Source organism: Protopterus annectens, chromosome 5.part0 (assembly GCF_019279795.1).
Source record: "Protopterus annectens isolate FY-2018-M chromosome 5.part0, PAN1.0, whole genome shotgun sequence".
Lineage (NCBI taxonomy): Eukaryota > Metazoa > Chordata > Ceratodontiformes > Protopteridae > Protopterus > Protopterus annectens.
Window position 1 is genome coordinate 1738848856 of NC_056735.1, and position 26727 is coordinate 1738875582.

Sequence of the window (26727 nt, forward strand, 5' to 3'; positions counted from 1 at the left end):
GTACCTGAAGGCTTTCGGGTCTCAACCTTCAGCCTCTTGGGTGTCTCCAGCTTTTGATAAACTTTCTGACCTTGTTAGTTGGAAGGTGTGGGAGACTCCTGATGCCATGGAGCCAGTTTCCAGGAGACCCAATAAATTTCTGTTTGCCCAGTCACAAGGATCAAGCAACTGCAGAAGTGAAAAAGTTGCTTGCAAACGAAGTCATCCAAACCGTCCCAGCAGACCAGATAGGATTCAAAACTTACTCCAGATTCTTTTTAGTGCCAAAACGTACAGCGGACTGGAGACCCGTTTTGGACCTCGGCAAACTAAACGAATCCATAAAGAAGGCGAAGTTCTGGATGGTGACACTGCAGTCTGTACTCCCTCCTTTAGGGAAAGACAATTGGATGTGCTCCATAGACCTCCGAGATGCGTACTACCATATAAAAATGGACAGAGCCAGTCATTACCAATTTCGTGCTCTGCCCTTTGGTCTCACTACAGCCCCCAGGGTGTTCACCCAAATGTATGGCGGTAGTGACAGCTCACCTGAGACTTCTAGGATTCCAAGTGTTTCAATACCTGTACGACTGGCTCCTGACTGCCTCCTCCAGACATCTACTCCTACAAACCAGAGATTCCACTATCCAACTTTGTTCCCAGTTGGGGATTACAATAAGTTGGGAAAAGTCTGCCTTATTGCCCTTCCAATTTGTGACTTTTATAGGTGCAGAAATAGACACAGTTGCCATGTTAGCTCATCTACCTGCAGAAAGAGCGCAGAACCTCAGACGGCAAATTCTCCTACTTCCCCTACAGAAAGTCGAGGCAAAGACGGTGCTGAAACTCTCAGGGAGCATGGCCTCCACCATAATGTTAGTCCCCCTCGCCAAATTACATATGTGAATTCTGCAATGGCTTCTATCGTCCCACCTTTCAACAACTGCCTGTATCTCACCACATCTTCATAAGAGTCTTGCAAAAAGGACCTCCGTTGGTGGATTCAACCTGACCAACTAACAGGTACCCCATTCCTTCCTCGCCAACCCGTTGCTACTGTGACCACGGATGCCTCACAGGGTGGGGGGTGGGCGCATTATCTAGGAAAGGCTTTCCAAGGCACATGGCAAGATCACGAGGCTCACCTGCATATCAGTGTCATAGAGATGAGAGCAGTGCTTCTAGCGTTGCAAGCACTTCATGACTCTCTTCCTCTAGGGACGATAGCAATCCAATCAGACAACATGTCATTGGTATGGTATCTCAACAAACGAGGTGGAACCAGATCTTACTTCCTTTGTCGACAGGCTATTGGAAGTGGGCAATATCTTCCAAACGCTTTCTGGTGGCAACGCACATCCCAGGGACAACCAATGTGATGGTCAGCAAACTCAGCAGGGCAATCTTGATGCCTCACGAGTGGTCTCTGAATCTGGAAATAGCGGAACAGATCTTCCGCAAATGGGGACGGCCTTGCTGTGATCTCTTTGCCAGTCCAATCAACTCCAAATGCAGCAGCTACTTTTCCCTTACACCCCCTTCGGGGGAGTCACTGAGAGACGCACTTGTTCACGATTGGCCCCTGGGTCACCTTTATGCTTTCCCTCCCTTTCCTCTCATATCAAAAGTGATTCAGAAAGCAAAGCTTTTTGGAAGCAAAATAATTCTCATCACTCCTTACTGGCCTCGTCAAATTTGGTTCCCCTTTTTCAGGCCTCGTCTACTAGACGATCTATGGACTCTGGACCCAGTGCCAGACCTCTTGACACACATGTCCGGCTACCTTCACCCCTGCCTCCACACCCTCAACTTGACAGCGTGGCTGCTCCAATTCTATCCCTAGCCAGGCTTCATGATTTTTCACTTGCTGTGACCCACATCCTCACATCTTTGCATAAATCTTCCACTAGGAAGTTATACACTTGCAAATGGGGAAGGTTTTCCATCTGGGCTGAAGAAAGGAATGTAGATCCTTACACTGCATCCATCCCAATGGTTTTAGAATTCTTGTCTGAACTCTTCCATCAGGGGTCTGCTGCTGCCACAATTACGGTCAATTGGCAGCGATATCAAATTATCTGAAGTTATTCATCTTCTTCCATTCCTCACTGATGGATACGGTTCCGAACCCTCGGAACTGAGTCAGCCAAATACTAAGCTAGCCACGGTACTACCCACAATGCCCTTCATCCCATACCTCAGATCTCGTTTGACGCGCATCCATATAGCAGCGTTTTCATCGAGCTCTCCAGCGAAGTAGTTTTGGAATTATTCAAACTTGTATTTCTTCCATAATTTCTCTTTTAGTGTCTTTTTATAGTCTTAGCTCTACCCACTGGTATTCCTTTTTTTCTTACCATTGTTGGTATTTTCTTGCCTTTTCTTTACCTTTTACCACCCTCGTGGTAATGCTTCATACCATTGCTGGTAGTCTGGTCTTTTTCTCATTCTCTTCTCTGTTTGAGTGAGTGTTAGTATGTCTGAGAAAAAGGGTACTTCAGGTTTTAAACATTGCACGTCGTGTAGTGGTAAATTACCTAACAGTGACTTGCATTTTAAATGCGTTTATTGTTTGGGTGTCTTGCACCTTTCTGTGACTCCCCCATGTGACATTTGTGTGAGTTTTAGTCAACGGACGTTGAATGAACGGCACAACAAGTTGATTTTGAAAGGATTGCTTTCTTCTCCTTTCTCGGAGGCTATTTCTGCGGAGGTCTCAACCCCTCCAGGCAAGGATAAGAAGCATCCCCGCTCAGACCCTTTTTCACCAGCTGGTGACCGGGCCAAAAATCATCGAGCTAAGGCTTGTAGATTATCCTCCGAGCATCAGCTCGCTGCCTCGTTGCCACCGATTTCGGCACCTAGCGCAGTTTCTGGGAAGTCTGAATCGGCTCCGATGACTACTGAACCGCTGATTACTTCAGTTCCGACCAGTAGGTTCTGGACACTTCGGCACCGACCTCGCCTTTACAGGCTCCGGTGACCTCTGATCTGATTTTGACTACTACCTCGTTTGTGACTTCGGCTCCGAGTTCCCTATCTGTGCCAACTTTACTGTTTACGCAATTCAAATCAGAATCCTCTGCTCCATTGGGTTCATTACCACGGACCAGATATTTGTCTTCTGTGGATCCGTTTGCTGGGCAACCCTACAGTCCCTTTCCGGACCAGCCTGAATCCCCTTCTGGGATATCGATTAGGTCTGCCAGGAGCGTGTCCGGAATAGACATTGTTTGTCTCGTGGATCAGGTATTGACTGCAGGAGGAATCTCCAGACCCTGTTCTGCTCCGGGTGTTGGGATTTGTCCTCCTTCGGCTCCTTTGTATTCTCCTGATGGGGATCTTTCGGTTTCAAGGCCCCCTTGCACATTGCTTTCAATGGGACCCCTTCCTTCGGTGCCGACTACTATGATGCCTGAAGCAGCTAAGCCCTGGTGGGCTTCAGCTCCGACGACAGCTCATCTTACTCAACCCCTTGCTTCGGGGGTGGAATATTTGGTTCCGCCCTGGCACCGACAGCCTTCTCTGTTACAGTCTCAGATCCGAGACTTATATTCGCACTGAACCCTTCTGAAACGTCAGTCTTGGAGGTGAGCCATTCGGAGTGGGGTGTGACCCCAGTTCCGATTCAGTCCTCTTTCTTTCCGGGCTCCCATCCCTCTTCGGGTGGGCCCGCCTTCCGGATTATGGAAAGAGTGTTGGCGGCTAGCAATCCTCCTACTTCAGCTCCGCCTTTAGTTCCTCCTCTAACTCCGCCATCGTCAACCCTTAACAGGGGACCACTAATCCAAAGCGCCCCCCTTTCCGAGGCCTCTTCGGACATTCCCAACAAAGACCCCCCTCGGAAGAGGGTGTGCTAAAGAAAACACATGGACTCACCTGAAGAGTCCCTTACTGAGGGTACGGATTACGATGATGGGGAAGGTTCCCCTAGGTCACACCCTGACAATGTTTCCTTTGGGGACATCTTGGAGATTTTGAGTCAGCAGGGTGACTGGAAATTTTCCACCCCTTCCCCAGAGGAATCTGTATTCTTACAAGCTTTCCGTTCCTGGCCCACTAGGTCCTGGGTGACCCCTCCTGCAGATGAGTTGGTCAAATTCATCGTGCAGCGAGCATGGAAGAGTTCGGATTCAGTAGAAGCTATCCCCAGGAGATCAAACAAAGTACTTTCTCCTCCAGAGGATCAACCCCATTGGTCGAAAGGCTTGCCAGTAGACATTGTGGTGGTGGCGGCGGCCACAAAGAAGGACTTGGCAGAAGAGAATCCTGCTGTTCATCTTCCCAACAGGGAGTCTCGGGCAGTGGACAGGCTAGGGAAGCGAGTTTTTGCTGCAGTGACCTTTGCTGTGCGTTCGCTGAATTTCTTGGCACACTTTACGAGACTCCAGAGAGACCTTATTTTTGAACTCTCTGGTAGCCTCGCGGGTCAAGTGTCGGATAGAGCACTTGACAAAGTGGCCTCCCAACTTGCCACCCTTGAAGTGATTTTGAATTCCTCCATGAGATTGCTCTCCCACGCAACCGAAGGATCAGCTAGAGCAGCAGGTGCTGGCGTGGTTGTCTGATGTCATGTCTGGATGCACATTTCTGACCTACCGGATTCCTTAAAGTCTTCCTTTTTGAACACCCCTATTAAGCTTTCCACACTCTTTGGTTCTAAGGTCAAGGATACTTTGGCCAGGTGCGAGCAGGATGGAAATACCTTGTCTGCCGTGGGCCTGTGCTTCTCCAAACCTCAGCGTTCCTTCTCTAGGAATCAGAGGAGTGGAAAGTTGTGGCACAAGAAGTCGCAAGGTTTCTTTCGTGATGCACGTGGCAAGGACTCCTCCAGAGGCAGAGGATGGTCCGACGGTGGAAGACATCCCTTTAGGGGCAGGGGGTTTACCGGAATCAGGGCTCCAGGGGTTCTTTCTCCCATAGGTCCTATCAGCGTTCCTGAAGCGTTGCCCAGTTGCTTTCCTTTGGAAGCAGTCGGGGCGCGTTTCTCTCTGCACCAAGCAGCATGGTCCTACATTAATGACTATCTATGGGTGCAGAGAATTATCACCAGAGGCTATCACATTCCCCTCAAATCCTTTCCAAGACCTCAATTCTCCCTTCCCGACGTTCCACCCAGTCAAAGGGAGGAGGCAGCTTCCGAAATCAAGAAACTTCTTCTAAAGCGAGTGATCCAAAAGGTCCTTCCAGATCAATGCGGATTAGGGTTTTACTCCAGACTCTTTGGTGCCAAAAAAGATCGGGGACTGGAGGCCCATTCTGGATCTCAGTTGTTTGAATTAGTCAGTTATACAGACCAAGTTCTGCATGGTCACTATTCAGTCCATCTTTCCATGCCTTCGGGAGGGTGTGTGGATGTGCTCTCTAGATCTCCGGGATGTGTATTACCACATCAAAATGGACAAATGCTCCAGGAGGCTTTTGCGCTTCTGGCTGGGAGCCAATCATTTTCAATTCAGAGCCTTGCCTTTCAGTCTCTCGACAGCCCCTAGAGTGTTCACAAAATGTCTAGCAGTGGTGACAGCTCACTTGAGACTTCACGGATTCCAGGTGTTTCCTTATCTGGATGATTGGCTCCTCTCCGCCCTCACCGAGCGTCTACTGACCAGGGCCCTTCGCCACACTCTGTCTTGGGCGGAGTCTCTGGGTATTACTATCAATTGGAAAAAATCAAACATTCAGCCCTCACAACAACTGGAATACATAGGGGCCACGTTCAACACTCAGCTCTGCCTAATATCTCTTCCTCATCACAGGCTCTCAAGATTGAGAACACAAGTGCAAGTGATACTCTACCGCAGGAAAGTGTCTGCAAGGGAAGTTTTGCAGGCTCTGGGTTCCATGGCGGCAGCCATTCCCATTGTTCCGTTGGCCAGGCTTCATATGCGCCTGTTACAGTGGCTTCTTCAAACTCAATGGATACACAATCATCATCCCTTGAATGCACTAATCCTCATCACCGATCTTTTCAGACAGGATCTTCTCTGGTGGATGAGAATGGGCGAAAGTCTTTGGTGTCGCCCCTTTCAACCTCTTCAGCCCAGCGCCACGGTGAATACGGACGCTTCCCTGATAGGGTGGGGGGGGGGGCATTTTCAGGGAAAATCTGTTCAAGGCACATGGTCTCCTCTAGAAGTCAACTTACACATCAACGTTCTAGAGCTCAGAGCTGTGTTACTGGTATTACAAGCTCTCCACCCTCTTCTACCTCTCGGACTGATTGCTATCCAGTCCAACAACATATCTGTGCTCTGGTACATCAGCAAGCAGGGAGGGGCCAGATCTTATCCCCTTTGCCGTGAAGCCATGAGAATTTGGCAGTGGGCAATAGCTACTAACCGTTTCCTGATTGCTACACACATCCTAGGGAGTTGCAACGTGATTGTGGACAAGCTGAGGTGATGCATCCTGCTATCTCACGAGTGATCTCTCAACCCGAGAGTGGCGGAAGAAATTTTCAGCCGCTGGGGCCGGCCTTGCTGCGATTTGTTTGCCTCCCCCTCCAATACGAAGTGCAGCAGCTACTTTGCCCTCTTTCTTCCACAGGGGGAGTCCCAGAGAGATGCTCTGACTCCTGATTGGCCCACGGGTCTCCTGTACGCTTATTCTCCCATCCCCTTGATACCCTTGGTCTTAAGGAAAGCTACTTGGTTGAGAAGCAGAATGATTCTCATTGCTCCATTCTGGCCTTGTCAGGTTTGGTTCCCCTTCCTTCAGCCACACCTGCTCCAACATCCTTGGATTCTAGACTTCCATCAGGATCTCATTTCTCACCCCCAAGGGTTTTTGTCCCCAAATCTGGCCACTCTCATACTGACAGCTTGGTTGCCCCACTTCCGTTAGTAGCCAGACTTGAATCTCATTCTTCTCCGATATGGAATATTATTTTGGCCTCCCACAAACCTTCTACCAGAAAACTGCCTCCCACAAACCTTCTACCAGAAAACTTTATAAAGACAAGTGGAAACATTTTTTCCTTGTGGGCACAAGAGCTGTCTCTGGATCCTGTTTCTGTTCCAGTAGCTACGGTTCTTAAATACCTGACCGAGCTTTTCCATAATGGGGCTGCTGCATCCATCTAGCTGCCATCTCCAATTTCTGTCATGGTTCAGACGGAATTCCTATTATTTCTTCCCATCTGTGTAAGACTTTCTTGAAGGGGATTTTTCATTCTAGACCTCCCATTAGGCAACCTGTGGAATCATGGAATCTGTCTAGGGTGCTTCAAACTTTAACTCTACCTCCTTTCGAGCCGGCTGCAGCCTGTGATGTGAAGTTTCTGTCCTGGAAGCCCTTGTTTCTGGTGGTAGTTACTTCAGCCAGACGTGTATTGGAGCTGTAAGCATTATGCATTGAGTCCTTATTTGATTTTCCGTAAGGACAGAGTATCACTTCGCACCAATCCCACTTTCTTACCCAAGGTGGTTTCGGAATTCTCTATTAATCAGTCCATTGAGTTGCCCATGTTTTTCCCTAATTATACCAACAAAGGGGATTACTGTCTCCATTCCTTGGATGTCTACAGACAGTTGCGGTTTTATTTGGACAGGACAAAGTCTTTTTGAAAGTCAGATCAGCTTTTTGTTGCCTTTGCGGGCTCTAGAAAAGGATCGGCAGTGTCTAAGGTTACCTTGTCTAAATGGCTTAGGGATTGCATCTCCTTTGCTTATTCTCTGGAGGAGGAATCCGCTCCTGGTCGCATTAAACCTCATTCCACTAGATCTGTGGCCGCTTCAGTCGCCTTTCATGCTAGGGCTTCCATGGATGATATCTGTGTAGCTGCCACCTGGGCTAAACCCCATACCTTTATCAAGCACTACAAATTGGATCTAATCTCCAGGGGAAGAGCTGCCTTTGGCTCTTTGGTTCTTCAGAATATTTTTCCATGAGGGCCACCCAGATTCTGTAGTAGCTAGTGACTCTGTCTCATCAGTGAGGAATGGAAGAAGATTAACAACTTCAGATAAAGAAGTTATGTCTTACCATAACATTCCATCTGAGTTGTTGATCATCTTCCATTCATCACACCCTCCCACCTTCCCCCGCCAAAGGTTCCTGGCGGATCTTTGGGTCATTTTGGTGTGTTAGGTGTTTGCGCAGAGATGGCCTCTGCCTTTGTTTCTGTTTCATATATATGTTGCTACTATGTGTTCTGCAAACTCGATCCGAGGTATGGGATGAAGGGCATTGTGGGTAGTACTATGGCTCGAGAGTTTGGTGTAAACTAGCTTGGTATTTGGCCGACTCTGTTCCGAGGGTTCGGAACTGTACCCATCAGTGATGAATGAAAGAAGATCAACAACTCAGATGGGGCGTTATGGTAAGACATAACTTCTTTTTCATTTGGGTCAACATGAGTCTAAACTGATGCCACACAGATTATGTAAAACCTTCCTTAAAGGTGCTACTTTGCTGAGACCCCCCTTTCAGGAACCGTTAGCTTCCCGGGATCTGAACTTTGTCCTGTCCAAGCTAAATTTACCGCCTTTTGAACCTGCTCATTCGTGCCTACTGAAATTTATGTCTTGGAAGACTGTTTCTAGTAGCCATCACATCAGCTAGACGAGTAACAGAGTTACAAGCATTGTCTGTAAGGGTCTATATTAAAATCTCGAAGTCTGACAATATCGAATCTGATATTGTCGACACGAGAATACCAAAAGCGCAGTACATCGAACCTTTACATGGAAAACCTCCGTAGGGGAATATTTCCATTTACTTCAATGTAGTGCGTTCTTGGAGTTGGTGTATTTAAGTAGGGGGGTGGGGGTGCAGGGGGTTAGCCCCCCCTACCTACACACCATTTAGTTTTTTTTTTTTTTTAATTTAGTATTTTTTTTTTTTTGGTTTTGATGGTTGTAAGACTTTGATCACTAAAGTTCGATCTTTAGTGATTCAAAGTTTTAAACCTTTGAGATTATAATATAGACCCATCTATAAAGCCTCCTTATCTGATTTTCCACAAAGACGGAGTTTCTCTTTGTACAAATCCTTCCTTTATCCCTAAAGTTTGCTCTCACTCTTAATTTGAACCAAACTATAGAATTACTGGTGTTTTTCCCTAATTATTCTAACTCAGCAGAATATAAATTTCACCAATTAGATGTTCACTGGCAGTTACGGTTCTACCTCCACAGGACTAAGGAACTCAGAAAGTCAAACCAATTGTTCATATCCTTTTCTGATTCTAGACTAGGTCTTCCAGTCTCTAAAATGACTCTGTCAAATTGGATTTCGAGCTGTATTTCCTTCATTTACTCCTCCAATGGAAAAACTCTACTGTTCAAGATTAAGGCTCATTCTACACGATCCCAGTCTACATCTGCAGCCTTTCAAGCCAGAGCTCCAATTGACAGTATTTGTGCAGCAGCAACTTGGGCTACCCCTCATACCTTTATCACTCATTACAAATTGGACCTGACCTCTAGGGGTAGAGCATCCTTTGGTTCCATGGTACTCAGGAGTATTTTCCCGTGAGCCACCCAGGAATAAGGTACTAGGGACGCTGTCCCATATGTAAGAATGAAGGCGAGATAGGACTACAGAACATAAAGAAGTTATGTACTCACCATAACGTTCCATGTTTGTAGTCCATTTCACCCTTCATTCTTACGAACCCACCCCACCTACCCCCATCCTGAAAGTATCTGGAGACAAGATAGTCTTACTTTGGTAGGGTGGAGACCTTTCATTATTGTTGTTCTTTGTGGATAACCTTAGTTTTGTCTATCTATAGTGTAGCAACAAACAAGATCTGGGGATTGTACTAGTGCACTATGGGATACCTACCTAGCCACGAGCCAACTAAGAGACTTTGAGCTTTGTAATAGGCCAAGTTGGAGCCGAGGATCAGCTCCAAACCCATATGTAAGAATGAAGGGCAAGATGGACAACAAACATGGAACATTATGGTGAGTACATAACTTCTTTTTTTATTGGCCGTTTGGGCAGTTTTTCCATCTTTTTCAACTTTCTGCTTTAAAAGCCTGCATTTGCACTTGTTTCCCACCTTTCCTGTAACTAGTCTAGTCCAGATAAAGATTTGCTGTATCCAGGACTGCTTGTAAGCTTCTGAGCCCCCCAAGCCTTTCGGTGTTTGAAGGAAGCGTTCTAGCTTATCAGTGGGAGTGGTAAGCACTAGGTAGCCTATCTACCACAAGAGCAGTTTCTGGCCCAGAAATTGTAGTTTATTGGCCGTTTGGCAGTTTTTCCATCTCTTTCAACTTACTGGTTTAAAAGCCTGCGTTCGCTTGTTTCCCATCTTTCCTGTAACTAATCTAGTCCAGATACAGATTTGTGATATCCAGGATTGTTTGTAAGCTTCTAAGCCCCTCAAGCCTTGCTGTGTTGGAGGGAAGCTTTCTAGCTTATCAGTAGGAGTGGTAAGCACTAGGAAGCCTATCTACCACAAGATCCGGGTACATATTCTTAGTTTTAGTACTTGAATTTGCTTATTCGTGCTCAGCACTTGTTCAAAACTTGTTGTTAGCACTAAATAAGCTACAAATTACTACATCACTCAACCTTCCTCTTTACTTAGACAGTTTTTGTACTTACTTTCCTCACTTGCTTAGAGAAAAACAGCACTTGTACTCACTTTCCTCACTTGTCCAGAGGAAAGTAGTTTTTTATTCAGGCATGTCAGTGGGTCAGCTCTCAGTGTTCTCTCCTGTCTATCTGATGAATCTGGGCATTTTGGGGCAATGTAGCAATTGCCTCATGTACACAGACAACCCTCTCATCCTACCACCCAACACCACAACCTGTGAGAGATGCACTTATCTAGCCAAACTGGAGGTAAAGCTCTCTCCAACCAAGACTGTACTTGACAGTCAAGAGGAGAAGGTAAACACTTGCACCACACCACACTCATCACATGGTCCCTCTAAACCAACACCACCAAAATTCACACATATAAACACAAAAACATTCGCAGAGGCTCTCAATAATAATCTGCTCAAGCAAGGAGACCTCCAAAGCAGAAACGCAAGCATCCTCCACCCCCCCAACACACAATGCAGATGACACCTAGCCCACAGACTCAGTGTGCCAATAAACCACAGCCCATAAGGCAAAACAATGTACCCAATGCACTAGTTAAAGGTGACGGTCTAGTCAGGCACACTGATGCCCCACTCACCAGGTTAAACAAGGAGAAGGTTACTCCTGGGCGGCGCAGTGGTGCAGCGGTTCATGCTGTCGCCTCACAGCAAGAGGTTCTCCAGTTCGATTCTCAGCTGGGGTGCCGTCTGTGTGGAGTTTGCATGTTCTCCCTGCGTTCGCGTGGGTTTCCTCCGGGCACTCCGGTTTCCTCCCACATTCTAAAGACATGCTTCTGAAGCATTTCTCCCCGGGCCTCCGCTGAAAACAGGATCTGTGGAACCTAGTCGGACATTCCCGGTCAACAAATGTTAAATAAAAAAAAAATATAAAAAAAAAAATAAAAATACTGTCAGCTGCCTGTGGGTTGCCAGGATCCGCCACATAACCCATGCATTCAGGTCACTCCACAACAAGTACAAATATGACTCTGTCATTGTCCATGTTGGTGTGAACGACCTAAGACGCATCTCCCTGGACTACATGAAAAGAGACATGGAAGAGTTCTCAGATCTTGTAGCCCAGGTAGGTATGACCCTAGCCCTGAGTAGCATCCTGCCATCGCCCAGAATGATACCACAGTACAAGGACAAAATGATTGACTTCAATTGACTAAGCTTCTGGTGTCATTCTAAGGGGATCCAGTATCTGTCTGCCTGGGACGACATGGTCTACAGACCACGATGCTTTGCCAGAGATGGCCTGCACCTTTCGCGACTGGCTAAGTGTCTTTCCGCCCCTATAGTGCCTTTTTTAGGCAAGGTTCAAATGACAAATTCACCACCGTAATAGGAGCAGACAAGCAAAAACTGAGGGTAATGCTACTCAATCCTAGAAGTTTAAATCTCAAAATGCACTCACTCGAGGCACTTGAAATGGAGAACATTGATGTGTATGCAGTGACTGAGACCTGGCTCAAGGCTCTAGGGAGCACCCCTACATTGCCAGGCTATAACTCATACCGCACTTTTTGGCCATCTAGCCTGTACCAGAACACCAAAGGCGGAGGTGTGTCCATATTCAAGGATGTCCACACCTCCAGGCTAATTGCGTAGCATAATGCATCCGAGGTTATCCAAGTGCAACTAACTCTGGGCAAAACTGCAATCCAAATTGTAGCTTGCTACAGATCCCTCACCATGCCCCAGGATTCCCACTCCTCTTTTCTTGATATACTGGGAAATATTAGGGTTCAACCAAACACCCTAATAATGGGCGATTTCAACTACCCCACCATTAACTGGGAAAGCTACTCATGTACCAACTCCTTTGTACAAAGTATTTCTGGAATTACTAAATTCCAATGCCCTGGATCAACTTATCCACACCACCACTAGGGGCAATAATATCCTAGACAAGGTCATTACCAACATGAGTGACCGATGTTCCACACCTGAAGTCAACTCCTCATTGGTCAGATCCGACCAGAAGCTAATCGCCCTAGATATCCGCATCCCGACCCCACCCACCATTAATGAAACTACAGTAAAAAATTTCTCTAAAGCCAACTTCATGCTGCTTAAGACAGAAGTGGCGAACATTATGACACCTACAGTTACGACTGCTGAATCTTACACAAATACACTCTATAAGCACTCAAACGAGTGCATGGATCGTGCTATCCGAAACAGAACCAAGACACTATCCTCCAAAAAAAAGGAAGCCAATCTGTTGGTCCCCTGCCATAAACAAACTCTACAACAGAAGAAAGAAACTGTTGCAAAAGAGAGTAAAATCCCATGAGTGGAGGAGCTTCCCTGGTCAGCCTCAGTAAGAAGCTGAGATCCCTTATAAGATCCTCCAAAGCTAGCTACAAAAACAAAATCGACACTGATTCTGAGGGCAACCACAAAGCATTCTATAGCTATGTCAAGAATCTCAGTGGCAACACTCAGATCTGCTCTGAGTTACAGCACAACGGCACAAAAATTACAGAACCAACTGATATTGCCAACATCCTGGCAGACAGGTTCAGTGCTAACTTTACCCCCCTCTCACCTCTTAAAGGGCCCGTATCTGTACAGGCAGAATGCAGAGTCCCTGTGATCACATCTATGCATGTAAAAGCTGCACTCTCTAAAACCAGAAACACAGCATCCATGGGACCGGACAACATCCCAGGCTGAGTTTTACACGAACTTCAGAATGAACTGTCTCCCCACCTAAGCACCATGTTCAATCATAGTCTCGCGTCAGGCTTTGTGCCCACTGAATAGTGCACAACAACAGTTATCTCACTTCACAAAGCGGGAGCCACCACTGATCCCGGGAACTATCGCCCTATTAACCTGATGAGTCTGGTCTGTAAGGCCATGGAATGTATCATCATGGAACTCCTAAGCAAAGACATTGGTAACCTCCAAACCCTGGACCCCTCCCAGTTCGGGTTTGTGAAAGGCAGGTCATGCCTTCGGAACCTGATTGACTTCTTTGAGGCAGTCACTAAAGCCATGGACAAGGGTAAGGTGGTTCACACAGCCTATCTTGACCTCGCCAAGGCTTTCGACACCATCCCCCATTCTGGAATTATAGCTAAACTCCCTAAACTAGGTATAAATCCCTACATCACAAGATTGGTTGCCAACTGGCTCACTGACAGAACCCACACTGTAAAAGTTGCCGACTCCAAATCTGACTTCAAACCAGTAACAAGTGGAGTACCACAAGGTTCAGTCCTGGGACCTCTCCTGTCTGGTATCTACTTCCCTGAAGTACAGGCTAACGCAGAAGGCTTCTGGCTAACGAAGTTCGCCGATGATTGCAAACTAGGAGCCATAGCAGATTCCCCAAATGATGTGGACATCTTACAGAAGGGCCAGAATGAAACAGATGCCTGCTGTCAGAGGCATGGCCTCAAGCTCAGTGCCAAAAAGTGCATTGTCATCCCCTTTGGTAAAAACCCTGTACCCATGAACTACTACATAAACAGCAGACTACCTAATGCCGAATGTGTAATGAGACCTTGGGACCCAGGTGAACAGTAGTCTGTCCTTTGATAATCACATCGCCACAGTAGTCAGGAAATTCTATGCTGCAGGAAAAAAGAAGTCATTGTTCCCCTCTACCTGGCACTCATTAGACCCATTATAGAGTACAATGCCCCTTTTGGAATGTACCTCATGAGACATCTGCAGCAGCTGGAAAGGTCACAGAAGTACCCCACAAAGAGGATTACTGGCCTCAAACAGATGCCCTACACTGACCTTCTCAAAAAAACTCCAGCTTTACTCTGTAGCATATAGCCTACTCCAAGGAAATCTCTGCCTGACATATAAAGCTATGTTAAACCCAGAGCTGTTGGACATGCTACACTTAATGAGAAACCCAATCCCTCCGAGCTACACACACTAGGGACCTAAACCTTGTCACCACAATAAACAGGACATGCTGGAGGGATACATTCCTGTCCCCAGAGACTTCCTATACTCTGGAACAAGCTACCCATCTATGTCAAGCAAAGTTCCTCATTAGCACTCTTCAGGAAAAATCTAGGTGAGTGGATGGGAAATAGGAAATACACCCCAGGGATCACTTCTGTGGCCCTGCTTGACAGGGGCACAGGAAATCAACTTTCTTGGGTGGCATAAGCCTGGGAACCTTGTTGGCTAGGCTTACTTAGGCCCTTGGGCGATAACCTGATACCTACCTATGAACAAAGGATCAAGGCAGGTGGAACAACCAAGTCTGACATTACCAAGGAGTACTATTAATTCACTACTCTACAGTCAAGATCGTAAGCACAGATGCTTGAAGTCAGGCTTAGCGGGCCCTATTGCATCCTAGCATAGAAGCTCTGTAATGCACTTCTTGAATGATTTGACTGTTTTGCTTTTCAGATATTAACTCAATAAGGACATGATGACTTTTTTAATAGTCCAGGATTCCTTACATATAAAATTCCTGTTTAAGAAAGTGGAAGAGGTTCTTCCTCTAATGCTTCAAGAGGAGTAGGGATCCCCTTATAATATCTGTGTTCTTTATTCTGCAATAATATTTAATTCAGGCCTGATATGTACATCTGAAATTAAGGCTCTCAGCCATTTAAGCCAGTGTGCCTATGGATCCTCTGCTTACAGCTTAAGTACTTCCGAAAGGAAATTCTACATTTCTGATTTCATAGTAAACATACTACCACACCATGCAATTTGAATTATTGTCTGTAAAAGCAAATGCTGCCTGCTGACCAACCTGATGCCTCAGCCTCCTTAAACACCTAACCTTGAAAACTGCTCTGTTAATTTCTACCACCTCAATTTGAAGAATTTCAGAACTGCAGGTTCTTATATCGGAGAGAGTGAGCAAGACGCATTTCTGGTCTCCTATAGGTAGGGACAGCATCAGTCTTCAAACCAATCCATTCTTCATGTCAGTAGTATTGGCAATTCTCTTTCAAACTCCCCAGTTGCTTTCCTAACCCCAAGAATAAGGGAGACAGAATCCTTTGATCTGAAGTAGGAGATTCATTTGTCTGCAACCTGTGGGTTATGGATCCGATATCGGATCCGAACCGGCATGGTTTACCAGCTATGGATCCAAGCTTTCAGCTCCTCCCCTCACCCATAATGCCCTGCTCTACCCTCATGACCTCAGATCTCGTTTGCCGCGCATGGTGACTGGATTTGTTTCTCAAGCTCTCAAGCTAAGTGCTAGTTTTAGTGTTAAATTTCGAAATTTAAAAGTTTTTATTGATTTTTTGTGTGAAAGTGTAGGTTTCCCCTTGATATATTTACTTTTTTAGAGTTAATCTAAAAGTTATATCCCTCCCCTCGCTGTTAGCGTAGTGTGTGTGTGTTGGGCCTGTGAGTGTATTTTTTGTTGTTTAGTTACTTTTAGTTTTAGTAACTACTGTGTTAGATTGGGATGGCAGAGCAACCCAAATCTATCTTTTCTAAATGCTCCGAGTGTGGCCATAAGCTTTCCCCTGCTGATGGCCACACTCGGTGTGTTAGATGCCTGGGGGTTGAACACCTCACATCTGGATGTTCCATTTGTGCAGGGTTCAACCCCAGGGCATTGAAGGAGCGGAGGTCCAAGCTTGTTTTGGCGGGCCTTTTACCGCCGGACTCGGCTCCGACCTCCGCTCCTTCGGGAGTAACCGTACCTACGGTTATTCCTTCTGTGGCACCCCCTCCTCCTCCTGGGACTCAACCTCCCGTTTCTGGTTCGGAGGAGAGGGATGCTAAGAAAAGGGACCGGAGGGAGAAGCACCATAAGCGGCGAGCCGAGATCTCTGTTGTCCCCCGGCTCCGTTGTCGGCTCCATTGTCGGCTCGGTCTCCTCCTTCTCGGCTCCGGTCTCCAGTGTGTTTTTCACCGGGACCTGAGGAGGAGGAGACCCGATCTCCGTCGAGGCTATCGAGGAGGCTCAGCTCATTCTGCTCCACCTCAGGCTTAGGGCCGAAGCATCCTAGGAAACATTCAACCTCTAGACCTCCTTCCTCTGCCACTACCAATCCTTTTCAGAGACGGTCTGATCAGGGCCGACCCCCTCCACTATGACTCAAACCCACTACCTCCTTCTACCCCTCTGTCCCTTTGCCTCACCCTTTCCCTACACTCCTGGTGAAAGATCACCTCAGGGGACTGGGTCCTCTCTCTCATTCAAAAAGGTTGTTTTATGACTTTGTGGACACTACACCCCTTTCAGGGGTTATCCCAACCCCCTCCAAGCCAGCTTCATCTCTTCTCCTCTATTTTCAATCAGTTACAGGCTCAGGGCACCATAGAAAGGGTGCCACCACAACAGATAAACAAGGGGCTTTATTCCAGGATGTTTCTGGTCCCAAGGAAAGCTGGTCCTTGGAGACCAATCTTGGGTCTGTTTGTCCTCAACCTATTCCTCAAGGTTCACACCTTCAAAATGCTCATATCTGCTTTTGCCCCCTCATTCCATGCCATACCTTTATAGTATCCCTGGATCTGAAGGACTCCTACTTTTACATTCCAGTTCACCCCTGCTACAAGAAATTCCTACGTTTTGCAATAGGTTCCTTGCATTTTTAGTTTCCTGCATTGCCTTTTGGGCTATCCGCAGCTCCCCAGGGTGTTCACAAAGTGTCTAGCTCCACTGATTGCTCACTGCAGATCTCGGGGTATTTAAATATACCCATACCTAGATGACCTGTTAATACTGAACCAGGACCATCACACCCTTATAATCACCTACACCAGGTGACCAACACCCTGGCAGGCTTAGGGTTTACTGTGAACCAGGAAAAGTCCCACCTGATCCTTACACAAGACCTAGTCATCTTAGGTTGCAGGATCTGAAGAGCAAAATGTCAGCCTTCCTCCCCGGCAGAAGATAATAGACATCACCCATTGTTTCAAGAATCTCCTCACTCTTCAAACACTAGCAGGGAATTCCTGAGAGTGCTGGGCCACATGCCATCCCTGATACCCATGCTCCCTATGGCAAGGCTGCATATGAGAAAGTTTTAGTGGGTACTAAAGACTCGAAACCAGCATTCCCACCCTCTGGGCCCTTAGCTCCCTCTCCTACTATGCCTGAAAAAAGAACTGCAACGGTGGATTGCAACCGTCAATCTCAACCAAGGCATTCCTTTGCGGATGCCTCCATCCTGACAGCAAACCTTTACAGACACCTCAGATATGGGCTAGGGGGCAGTCCTACTGCACAAACACAAACTAAGCAAAGTACAGGGAGAGTGGCCTCCACTCAAAGGGACCACAGCAATATCAGAGAGATGAGGGCCCTTTACTTTGCGTTACAGACCTTCCAATAAGTCCTCCTACCAGGCACCTTGAAAGTAGTCACAGAGAATATGACTCTCTTATGGTACATAAACAAGCGGGGGGACAAGGTTGTACCCCTTTGCAGCCTAGCCATACAGATCTGGACCCTAGCATCAACACTCCATATCCACTTGCAAGCAGTGTACATTCCTTCAGCAGAGAATGCAGTGGCAGACATGCTCATCAGAACCGCTGCACCCTCTCATGAATGGATGCTTCACAGAGAGGTATTCCTCGATCTTGTACACAAGTGAGTTATTCCTTTGGCAGATCAGTTTGCCTCCTCCCAGAACAGGCAGATGCATCCATTTTGTAGAACGGATTCACAGCCCCAGGCCTGGAAAGTGGACACCTTCGCTTTCTCTTGGGCGGGGATGTATCTCTATGCCTTCCCCCCTTCACACTGATTCAGAAGGTCCTTCTGAAGATGCAGAAGGATAAACCATTAATCCTGCTGGTGGCTCCCTACTGGCCAAGATTACATTGGTTTTCCCTTCTCCTTTTAGTCAAGGGCAATCATCACAGGTTACCCCACCATTTAGACCTACTCACACAAGACAGGGGATCCCTAATACACTCTCAGGTGACCGATCTCCCTCACTTTATTGATGATAGTGTTCTGATCCCCTTCAGACACCTATACTCTGAGGACGTACGCAGTGTCCTGCAAGAGGCCAGGAGAACTAGTACCAGGAGAAATTGTGTCAAAATGGAAAAGATTCTCCAGGTGGTGTCAAAAGAAAAACCAGGACCCTTTACTCATTCCTGTTCCCATGGTCCTTTCTTACTTGTGTGAGCATCTACATTCAGGACTGACGTACTTGTCTGTTAAGGTCCAGTTGTCTTCCATTTCCAATTTCCTGCCTTTGGTACCTCCATTGGCATCCAGGTTAGAGGTTAAGCTCTTCTTGAAAGGGGTCTTCCATACCAGAACCCCTCGGAAGCCAGTACCTCTTATTTGAGACTTGATTTTTGTCCTTGAGAAACTTAACTTACCACCATTTGAGCCAGCTCATTCAGCATCACTGAAGCTATGCGCCTGGAAAACTGTTCTGCTGGTGGCCCCCAAATCCGCGAGAAGAGTATCAGAAATACAAGCCCTGATGGCCACCTCTCCTTACCTCATCTTCCACAAAGATAGGGTCTCCCTCAGGACTTAACCCTTCCTTCATGCATAAGGTGGTTAATGAACTATCTTTAAATCAGAACATTACCCTTCCTGTCTTTTTCCCCTCAACTTCAAAATTCCTCTGAAAGGACTCTACATTCTTTAATGCCCACAGACAACTTGGGTATTACCTAGACAAAACAAAACTTACTGGAAGGTCTGATCAACTGTTCATCTCTTTCCATCCAAGGGTCTTGGGGAAGGCAGTCTCAAAACAGACTATATCTTAATGGAGCTCAAAGGCTATCTTTGCATGGTACTCTCTTCATGGGAAAGTTCTGTCTGGAAATGTGAAAGCTCACTCCACCAGGGCAGCTGCTTCTTCAGTGGCCTTCTTTAGGGGCGTAGGCCACATTTCTATCCTAGAAGCGGCTATCTAGTCATTGTCCATACATTTACCAAACATTATAGACTAGATTTGGTTTCTAGAGCTGGATTTGCTATATCCATCCTTCATTTTCTCATAGACCAGGGATCACATCCCTCATCCCAGGCTCATACCTAGAAGTTTTTGTACTCTCCCCATAGTTATGAATACTGCAACATGAGAATAAAAGGGCATAGAATAGTTGTTAAGAACTTACTATAACCGTAGATATCCTTCTGTTCTATGTTGCAGTATTCAGTCCCGCCCTCCTACCCCCTCTTTAGTTGATGAGACTTATCCCTCCTATCTTTCCTCAGCAGCGGGAACATGCCTCCATGAGGCACCCTCTGGCTTGGTCTCACGTGTGGCTCTGAAAAGCTTTTTCCCTTTATTTTCTTGCTTACCATGGGTATTACTGTATGCGGCAGTCCATTCTGAAGTGGATATGTGCAGACGTCACATTTATAGCCAACGTCTGTTTATGGCTCTGACATTAAACGTCCCACATACCCCTTAGACTTTGGTATACTGGCCGGATGTCCGGTGCCGCAGGCAGCAACCTCCCTACAGATATGAATACTGCAACATGGAAGAGAAAGGACATCTAAGGTTATGATAAGTTCTTACACAACTATTCTTTTTCCTTATTTTCTACATTTATATTTATCCTGAATTGGTCTGCCTGGTTGAAAACTGAGTTCCCTGCTGTGTATGTGATATATAATTCTTCGACAGCCTTTAAATGTCCTTGTTTTATTTTATTCTTATTTTGGAAGACTTTTCTTCCCTGGGCCTTGTGCATTATAGGTTCACACAGAGTAGATGAATTATATTTTTAATATAGTATAATGAACATAATGTTTTAACTGAGCAAAAAGACTGTCTAACAGTAACTTTTCATCGAACCACAGAATTTGAACGAGAAAATGTTATGCAGTTGCATGCCCTGACTTGTCACTTGCCTGTCTTGTTACTGGTCTATAGTATTCTTCTAACATCTGATTTTTGTGAAAAAGCAGTATATGAAAGTAGCATCAGGCACGTGGAGAGTGGATGTAGTTTGCAGAATTAAGACTGGTGTAAAGCACTATGAAGAAACATAGCTTTATTTATTCATAACAATTATTTAGACAGCTTTTCTGTTATAATTCTATTTTTTTAATGTATTTATTTTTGGGAGAAAGTTATTTGCAGACACTGTAATGTGATTGATGTGACTGTTGCTGTTTATCATCTTACAGACAAAGACTTACCGTATGTTCCACGATGATAGTATGAGGTCCTTTTTTCGTAGACCGTCTTTCACGCCAGATGGTTTATTTCTTATAACTCCAGGTAAGCAGAATATTGTGCCAGTTTATTTTGTTAGGGAAGATTATATATTTTTGATAGTCTATCTGAAGAAAATTGTGGCAAAGTCAGGTACTGGCATGAGAGGAGTCATTCCTCCGAATGTAGCTATAATTTATGGTTCCTACATTGACAGCTCTGTAGTAAGTGCTTAGTTTGAACCCCCCCGCCCCCACACTTTTTTTTCTTTTAAATGATGATGAGTGTAGCTTAGGATATTTATTGTATGTAAATTTAGTATGTACTTTTTTTTTAAATCAGCAGTGAAAGCTTTTTCTTTGAGGAAAACATTTATAGAAGATGTCACAGATTTAATTTCTTGCTTCTTGCTTCTCTTGTGACAAATAAAACTGACAGTGGTAGGATGTCTACCAGTCTTTGTCTGCACCATCAAGGCCACTGAATGCATTGCATGGTCTCCTTGGTTTGTTTTCCCACCAGTCGGATGCTTCGTGTAGCATGTTTGCTTAGAAGATCAAGGCATTTAGTTGATGATGAGCTTCACTAAGTAGACTATGATTTGATTTCCCCTGGGGTTTTTTTTTTTGCCCACTGTTTGCCTCTGAAAAAGTTGCCTAAAGAAGTGCTGCAGGCCTACTGAAATGGCCAAAAACCCATGTTGGCAACCTGGTTAACAAAATACAAAAAAATAAGAAACCTAAAGTCCTTCTGCAGAAATACTTATGCTTGCTTTATTTATTTAAATAGTTGGTTAGTAAGCTGAATGCAAACACTTCACAATAAAAATGCATCATCTCTCTCTCTCTCTCTCTTTCGGCTTTTCTCGCTTAGGGGTCGCCACAGTGGATCACCTTGTCCGCTCATGATTGGCTATGGAGTTTTACGGTGTTGAGTTGCCAGCCCCGGCGCCCAACTTTCCACAGAAGGCGTACGCACACAGTCATGCCTAGGGCCAATTTTAGTGTGTCCAATCCACTTGCAGCATGTCTTTGGGGATGTGGGAGGAAACCAGAGCACCCGGAGGAAACCCACACGACCACAGGGAGGACATACAGACTCCGCACAGAAGACACCTCAGCCGAAGAATAAAAATGCATCAAATAACAAAATAAATTGTCATTAGTAAGGACAGAATAGGTTTTATAAGAATAGAAAATTACTGTAAAACTAAATGAAAATCACCACCCCATAAAGTTGGTATTTAAAATAAGCCTTGAAAATGCATGTTAAAGCCAGAAAGCTACTGAGTTTCATACTCAAGATTCAGTATAAGCAGCCAAGAGCAGTCCATATTAACTTGGGACATACCAGTTGTAGTCCTTCACCATGGGATAGAAATGGGCAGATCTTGTCTTCATCATTTTGTAGTAACCTAGTGCTGGTTGAGGGTGGAGGATATCTGTGCACGTTTACCAGGACATGCTGTGATTTAATATGCTGTGTTTGTCAGCTGCTGTGTCCCCTGCATCATCTGCTTCATTGTGCATTTGCATGCTTTAGTAGTGCACTAAGTGTCCATGTGGTTGTTAGATCACAAGGCAATACTTGCTCTGGTGTTGTCTGTATTGTGTTGGGGAGGGGGTGCTAATTTAAAAGTTGCCACAGGTGTCTGTGTTTTAATCCTGAACCTTGAAGGTACAAAAGGGAGAACATTTTCATCTACTTTACAAACAAAAATGTGGTGACCATTGACTGCTTCTCATTTATGAACCAGAAAAAAGGGTCCTTTTTGCAGTTCCTGGCACAGATTGGAGCACCATTTCAGTGATAAACATTTAAGAGAGCTGGTTGTGTTAACATGACCTCCCAAACCCCATTCCCTTCGTGCACTTAGCTCATTCTTTGGCGAAGTATAGAGAGACTACAAAGAAATGCTTTCCCATAGTCCATCATGAGGGTGAATTCCTGGGTTCTTGCTTCAGCTAACCCCATGTCAGTAATCTGAATCTTGAAGTCAACCAGCCTGATCCTTGGAAAGAGGCCCTTTCAGACACCTGGTCACTGGTAAGCTTTTTTTGGGGCATAATACTCCCTTCCTGTGGTGGTCCCCAGTGTCATTTGCGCTGGAAGGTCCTGAAAAAAGTTGGTCTTAGACAACAACAAGATTGTTTGATAGTTTTGATTGTTTACTCTGAAAAGGCTGTGGCCGAGGCGCTAAGAGATTAAGAACTGTTTTTGCAAGTATACTGAACTGTATTGAATAAATTATCCAGACTTTGAAAGTAGAGGTGGGACTCACTTTTTGTTCTTGTTGTTGATAATAAGATTGTTTGATAGCTTTGGTTTAAGTGTTGGATCCTTCGCAGGCTTTTCTGTAGTGTTTTAGGTTTCTGTTTCTTAACAATTTGGATCATACTTCAGTTTAATGTTTCTTGGTTCACTCATTTGATAGTGTGGTGGAAGTATGCATGGGGATGCCCTCATACTCTGGCTTTTTTTGTGTGGAGTCAGTGGACCCTGAGTTTGTTGTCTCAGAAACGGACAATCAAGCCACTCCTCCCTCTGCTTTCCTGGATGACTTCTTATTCTCAGAGGCCCTTATGCTTGTAATAAACAATCTTGTCAAGCTGTTGAGCCCTTATTTAATCTCTCCATACCCAAGAAATGCCTTAGTGTCTTCATGAATCATGGATTGTGCTCTCTGTTCTCAGTTAAATGCGTTATCCAAGCATCCTAGAAGCACCTTGATTATGCCTCCTTTCTGCCTCAAGAAGGAAATTGCCCACTATATGCCCCTGACTGAGTGGGTACAGCACTGAGTATCCTTGTTACTCGTTTGGAACTCTTGGTCCAGCATTGGTCCCAGAGACCATTACAGTTGACCATCTTGCATCTGATAAGGAATCAAAGCTTTAGTACTTGTTTGGCAAGAGTTTACTTCTCCAGTGCTTTGGAATTTGAGGTCCACAGCTGTTCATCTTGCATGCTCCATTTCCATTCCTGGTAAGTGATGAATTATTTCCAAAAGCTTTTGGACCTTCCAGAAACTAGGGTCAAGGGGGCCCTTGTGAAAAGATTCAGCCTATGGCTATTACATTTGACTGTCATAGGTGTCTTGGAATTTTACTGTAGCCTAGAGAACTGTCACAAAAGACTGGTGAGTTTTAGACTTGGACTCTCCACCCCCTGTCTGTGTTCTGGAGTGCAAAGCTGCTTTTCCCAGAGTGAATTTCATGGTGAATCAGACTTCAGTGGCGCGTGTAAAACAGACCCAGCATGTAGTGCTCAAAGATGCTATCATTTTCAGAAAAGGGTGAAGTGAGGCATGTGCACCTTATTTCTTGCTTAAAGTGGGTGGACAAGTTCCATCTTTTTGAGGCCTTAGTATGCCGGACATTGCATCAAGCATGTTTAATTGTTTATTTGAGGTTAGGAAGAAAGCTCAGATATTCGTCTGCTTTGTTTGAAAGAGAGAACAGCTTCCAGTTGCCAGCCACATTCCAATTGTTTTACCATCTGGAACATATACATTTCTAGGCAGGAGATCACAGAGGACTATAAGAGGCCAGCGATATACACCTTTAGGTAAAAGTACTTAAAAATTTGAGTACTTAATATTGTCCATCTCCCAAATACAGCAGCGCGCTGTACATAACCCAGGCGTAAATTTGTCTACCCATCCAATCAGAACTAAGTTTGAAGGCAGACAAAGTAGTACTTTGCTTGACCTTTAGTAATTATGTATTCCATAGACTTCCATAGGATTTTCTGTAGGCTGCATTGTATTCAACCAGTTGGCATATGCCACTGACAGAGCCAAAACCATTTAGAGTGTATGTCCCTAATTAAGTCTTAGAGTATTTCACTTGCATACATTTGTGCCATGGCCACTTGGTTCTCTTTGTACACTTTCACCCAGCATTACTGCCTTCAGTTCAACTCAAGGAATTAAGTCATATTTCTGAAGTCAATACTTTAGAACTCTGCCATCTTAGGTTCTGTGTCTATACAGTCTTCCAGCTCTTTCCATCATTAAATTTTAGCCTTAATAAAAAGTGCATTGACTATCTTTAAATAAAACTAAATTATAAACTGTTCTAGTAAAAGTAGTGAGGTGTTTAGGTACCAGGAAAACCGCCATCTCTTATGCAGTTCCAATAACTTCTGCTTGCCCTTTTTTATTTTAGTTTTTCTTTTCACATTGCAAACAGTGGTCAGAGCTCTCAAATTTTTTGTCTGGATCTGTAGCGAGATAGTTTCAACGGAAACATAACAGAATGTGCAGCTTACCCCCAGCTCCAGACTTCTCAATTCACACTAAACATTTAATCTGATGTTGTCCTTTTCATTCTTCCTCACTAATGGGGTAGGATCCAATCCTTGGATCCAACTCTGCTGCATATACTAGATTTCGGATCCAGCTTTTGAACTCCTCCTGCTCATAATGCTCTACTCCGTCCCCATTGCCTCAGATCTCGTTTACTGCTGTTGTGGTTAGACATAGGTTCCACTGTTAAGCATTGAAAGCAGTATTTTTCTTGTCATTTTTTCCAGTTTAATTAAATCATTCTAAAATCTTGTAATTTGTTTCCCCTGTTTTTATCATCTCTTTATTTTGCTGGCTTTAGGATTTTTTCTGTACCTTTTTTTTTTCTTTTTTTTTAAACTCTACTCTACTTTGAGTGGTCTTGGCACCATTGTTGGTAATTTTCCCTTACCTTTAGGTATTTTCTTGTACACCATAGTTAGTATTTTTCCCTTTTCTTTCTTTCTTGGGCTATTTTTTGTCTAGAAAAAAAGGTTTATATTTTTTGCTGTTATGAACTCGTTTCTTCCTTAACTCTGTGGTATTCTCCATGGCCATGTAGGAGAAACCAACTGGATTTAAAAAGTGCACATCTTTTGTTTTAAGATCCCAAACTCAGATGCCCACAAGAAGTGTGGTTATTATCTAGGATGGGATCATCTTAACATGGCCTGTTCCGTTTGTGCTAATTGTAATCCCAGAGCGTTATCAGACAAGTGCAATAAACTCATTCCAAAGGCTTGCTTCCTGCTGCTTCTGGGAATCAAAACTCCCTCTAAAACATTCAAATCTGTTTGTTCAGATGTCAGGAGGAGATCTCCTCCGAAGTCCCCAAGGGCTTCCTCAGAGCTGCTGGAGAAAATTAGAAAAATTTTAGACCAAACCTCCTTGGATCAGAAATTTCTTCGGCCACCCTCTGATCCAAAGCTTTCATCAAATCTAAATGGTTTAGCTCCTATCATTATATCCCCTTTACCGTCTATGTCTTTCTCAAATCCTAAGTCCTTGGATCAGAGATCTAGTTGGGACTTAGAAGCCGTACGCCAGAGTATGCACTGAAACCTGTTTCTCCATCTCTGCCCACTCAACTTTTTCAGACCCCCCCCCCTTCCACTGAGTTTTCTAGGTCTTCTAGAAGTGTGTCAGAAGCAGATGTGGATAGGGTGATGCGTAAATTTTTCAGAATTCAGATCCAGATGGGGGTCCTTCCAGCTCCATCCCCTACTGAATCCATATGAGTGCACCTACCAAGTCCATTGTGTCTCCCTCTCCAATCTAAGCATGCTTTTTTTTTGCAAAGCCCTTTAAGATGTCTTTTATAATGCCCCTTTTGATGGCAAATCTCTTTTTGGGTCATTTGTTTAAGATCTGCTTAGCTGCAGTGAAAAGGATGGAAAAACCCTCTCTGCTGTCGGAGTCAAGTTTTCTACAACTCAACGGATCTTCTTCTGAAAGCAGAAAGGTAGTAAGTTGCTGTGGTCTCGTAAGTCGGTGGGGGCTTTTCTGGGATTAGCTTGGGGAATGCTTCCACCAGAGACAGAGGAGGAAATCTTAATGGCAGATGTCACCCTAGAAGCAGAGGAGGCCTGCAGAACCAGGGCTTTAGGGATCCTTTTTCAGAAAGGCTGTATCAGCACTCCTGCAGTACTGCCCGACTTTTATACTCTGGAGGCAGTTGGAGGTCTTTCCTGTTTGTACCTAGATGCATGGACAATCATCACAAAAGATTTTATGAGTGCTAAGAATAATATCCAGGGGTTATTGCATACCCTTTTCCCTTCTTCCTTGGTGTTGCAGG

At 45.0% G+C, this 26727-nt stretch overlaps 1 protein-coding gene across 1 annotated transcript in view; it reads left to right on the forward strand.

The window, feature by feature from the left end:
* LOC122802410 (chromatin assembly factor 1 subunit B-like) overlaps positions 1-26727 on the forward strand; it is a 586696-nt gene that overhangs the window by 55323 nt on the left and 504646 nt on the right. Inside the window, exon 2 of the mRNA XM_044072032.1 lies at positions 20614-20707. Within this exon, the coding sequence (XP_043927967.1) occupies positions 20614-20707 (94 nt within the window). The remainder of the gene's footprint in view (positions 1-20613; positions 20708-26727) is intronic.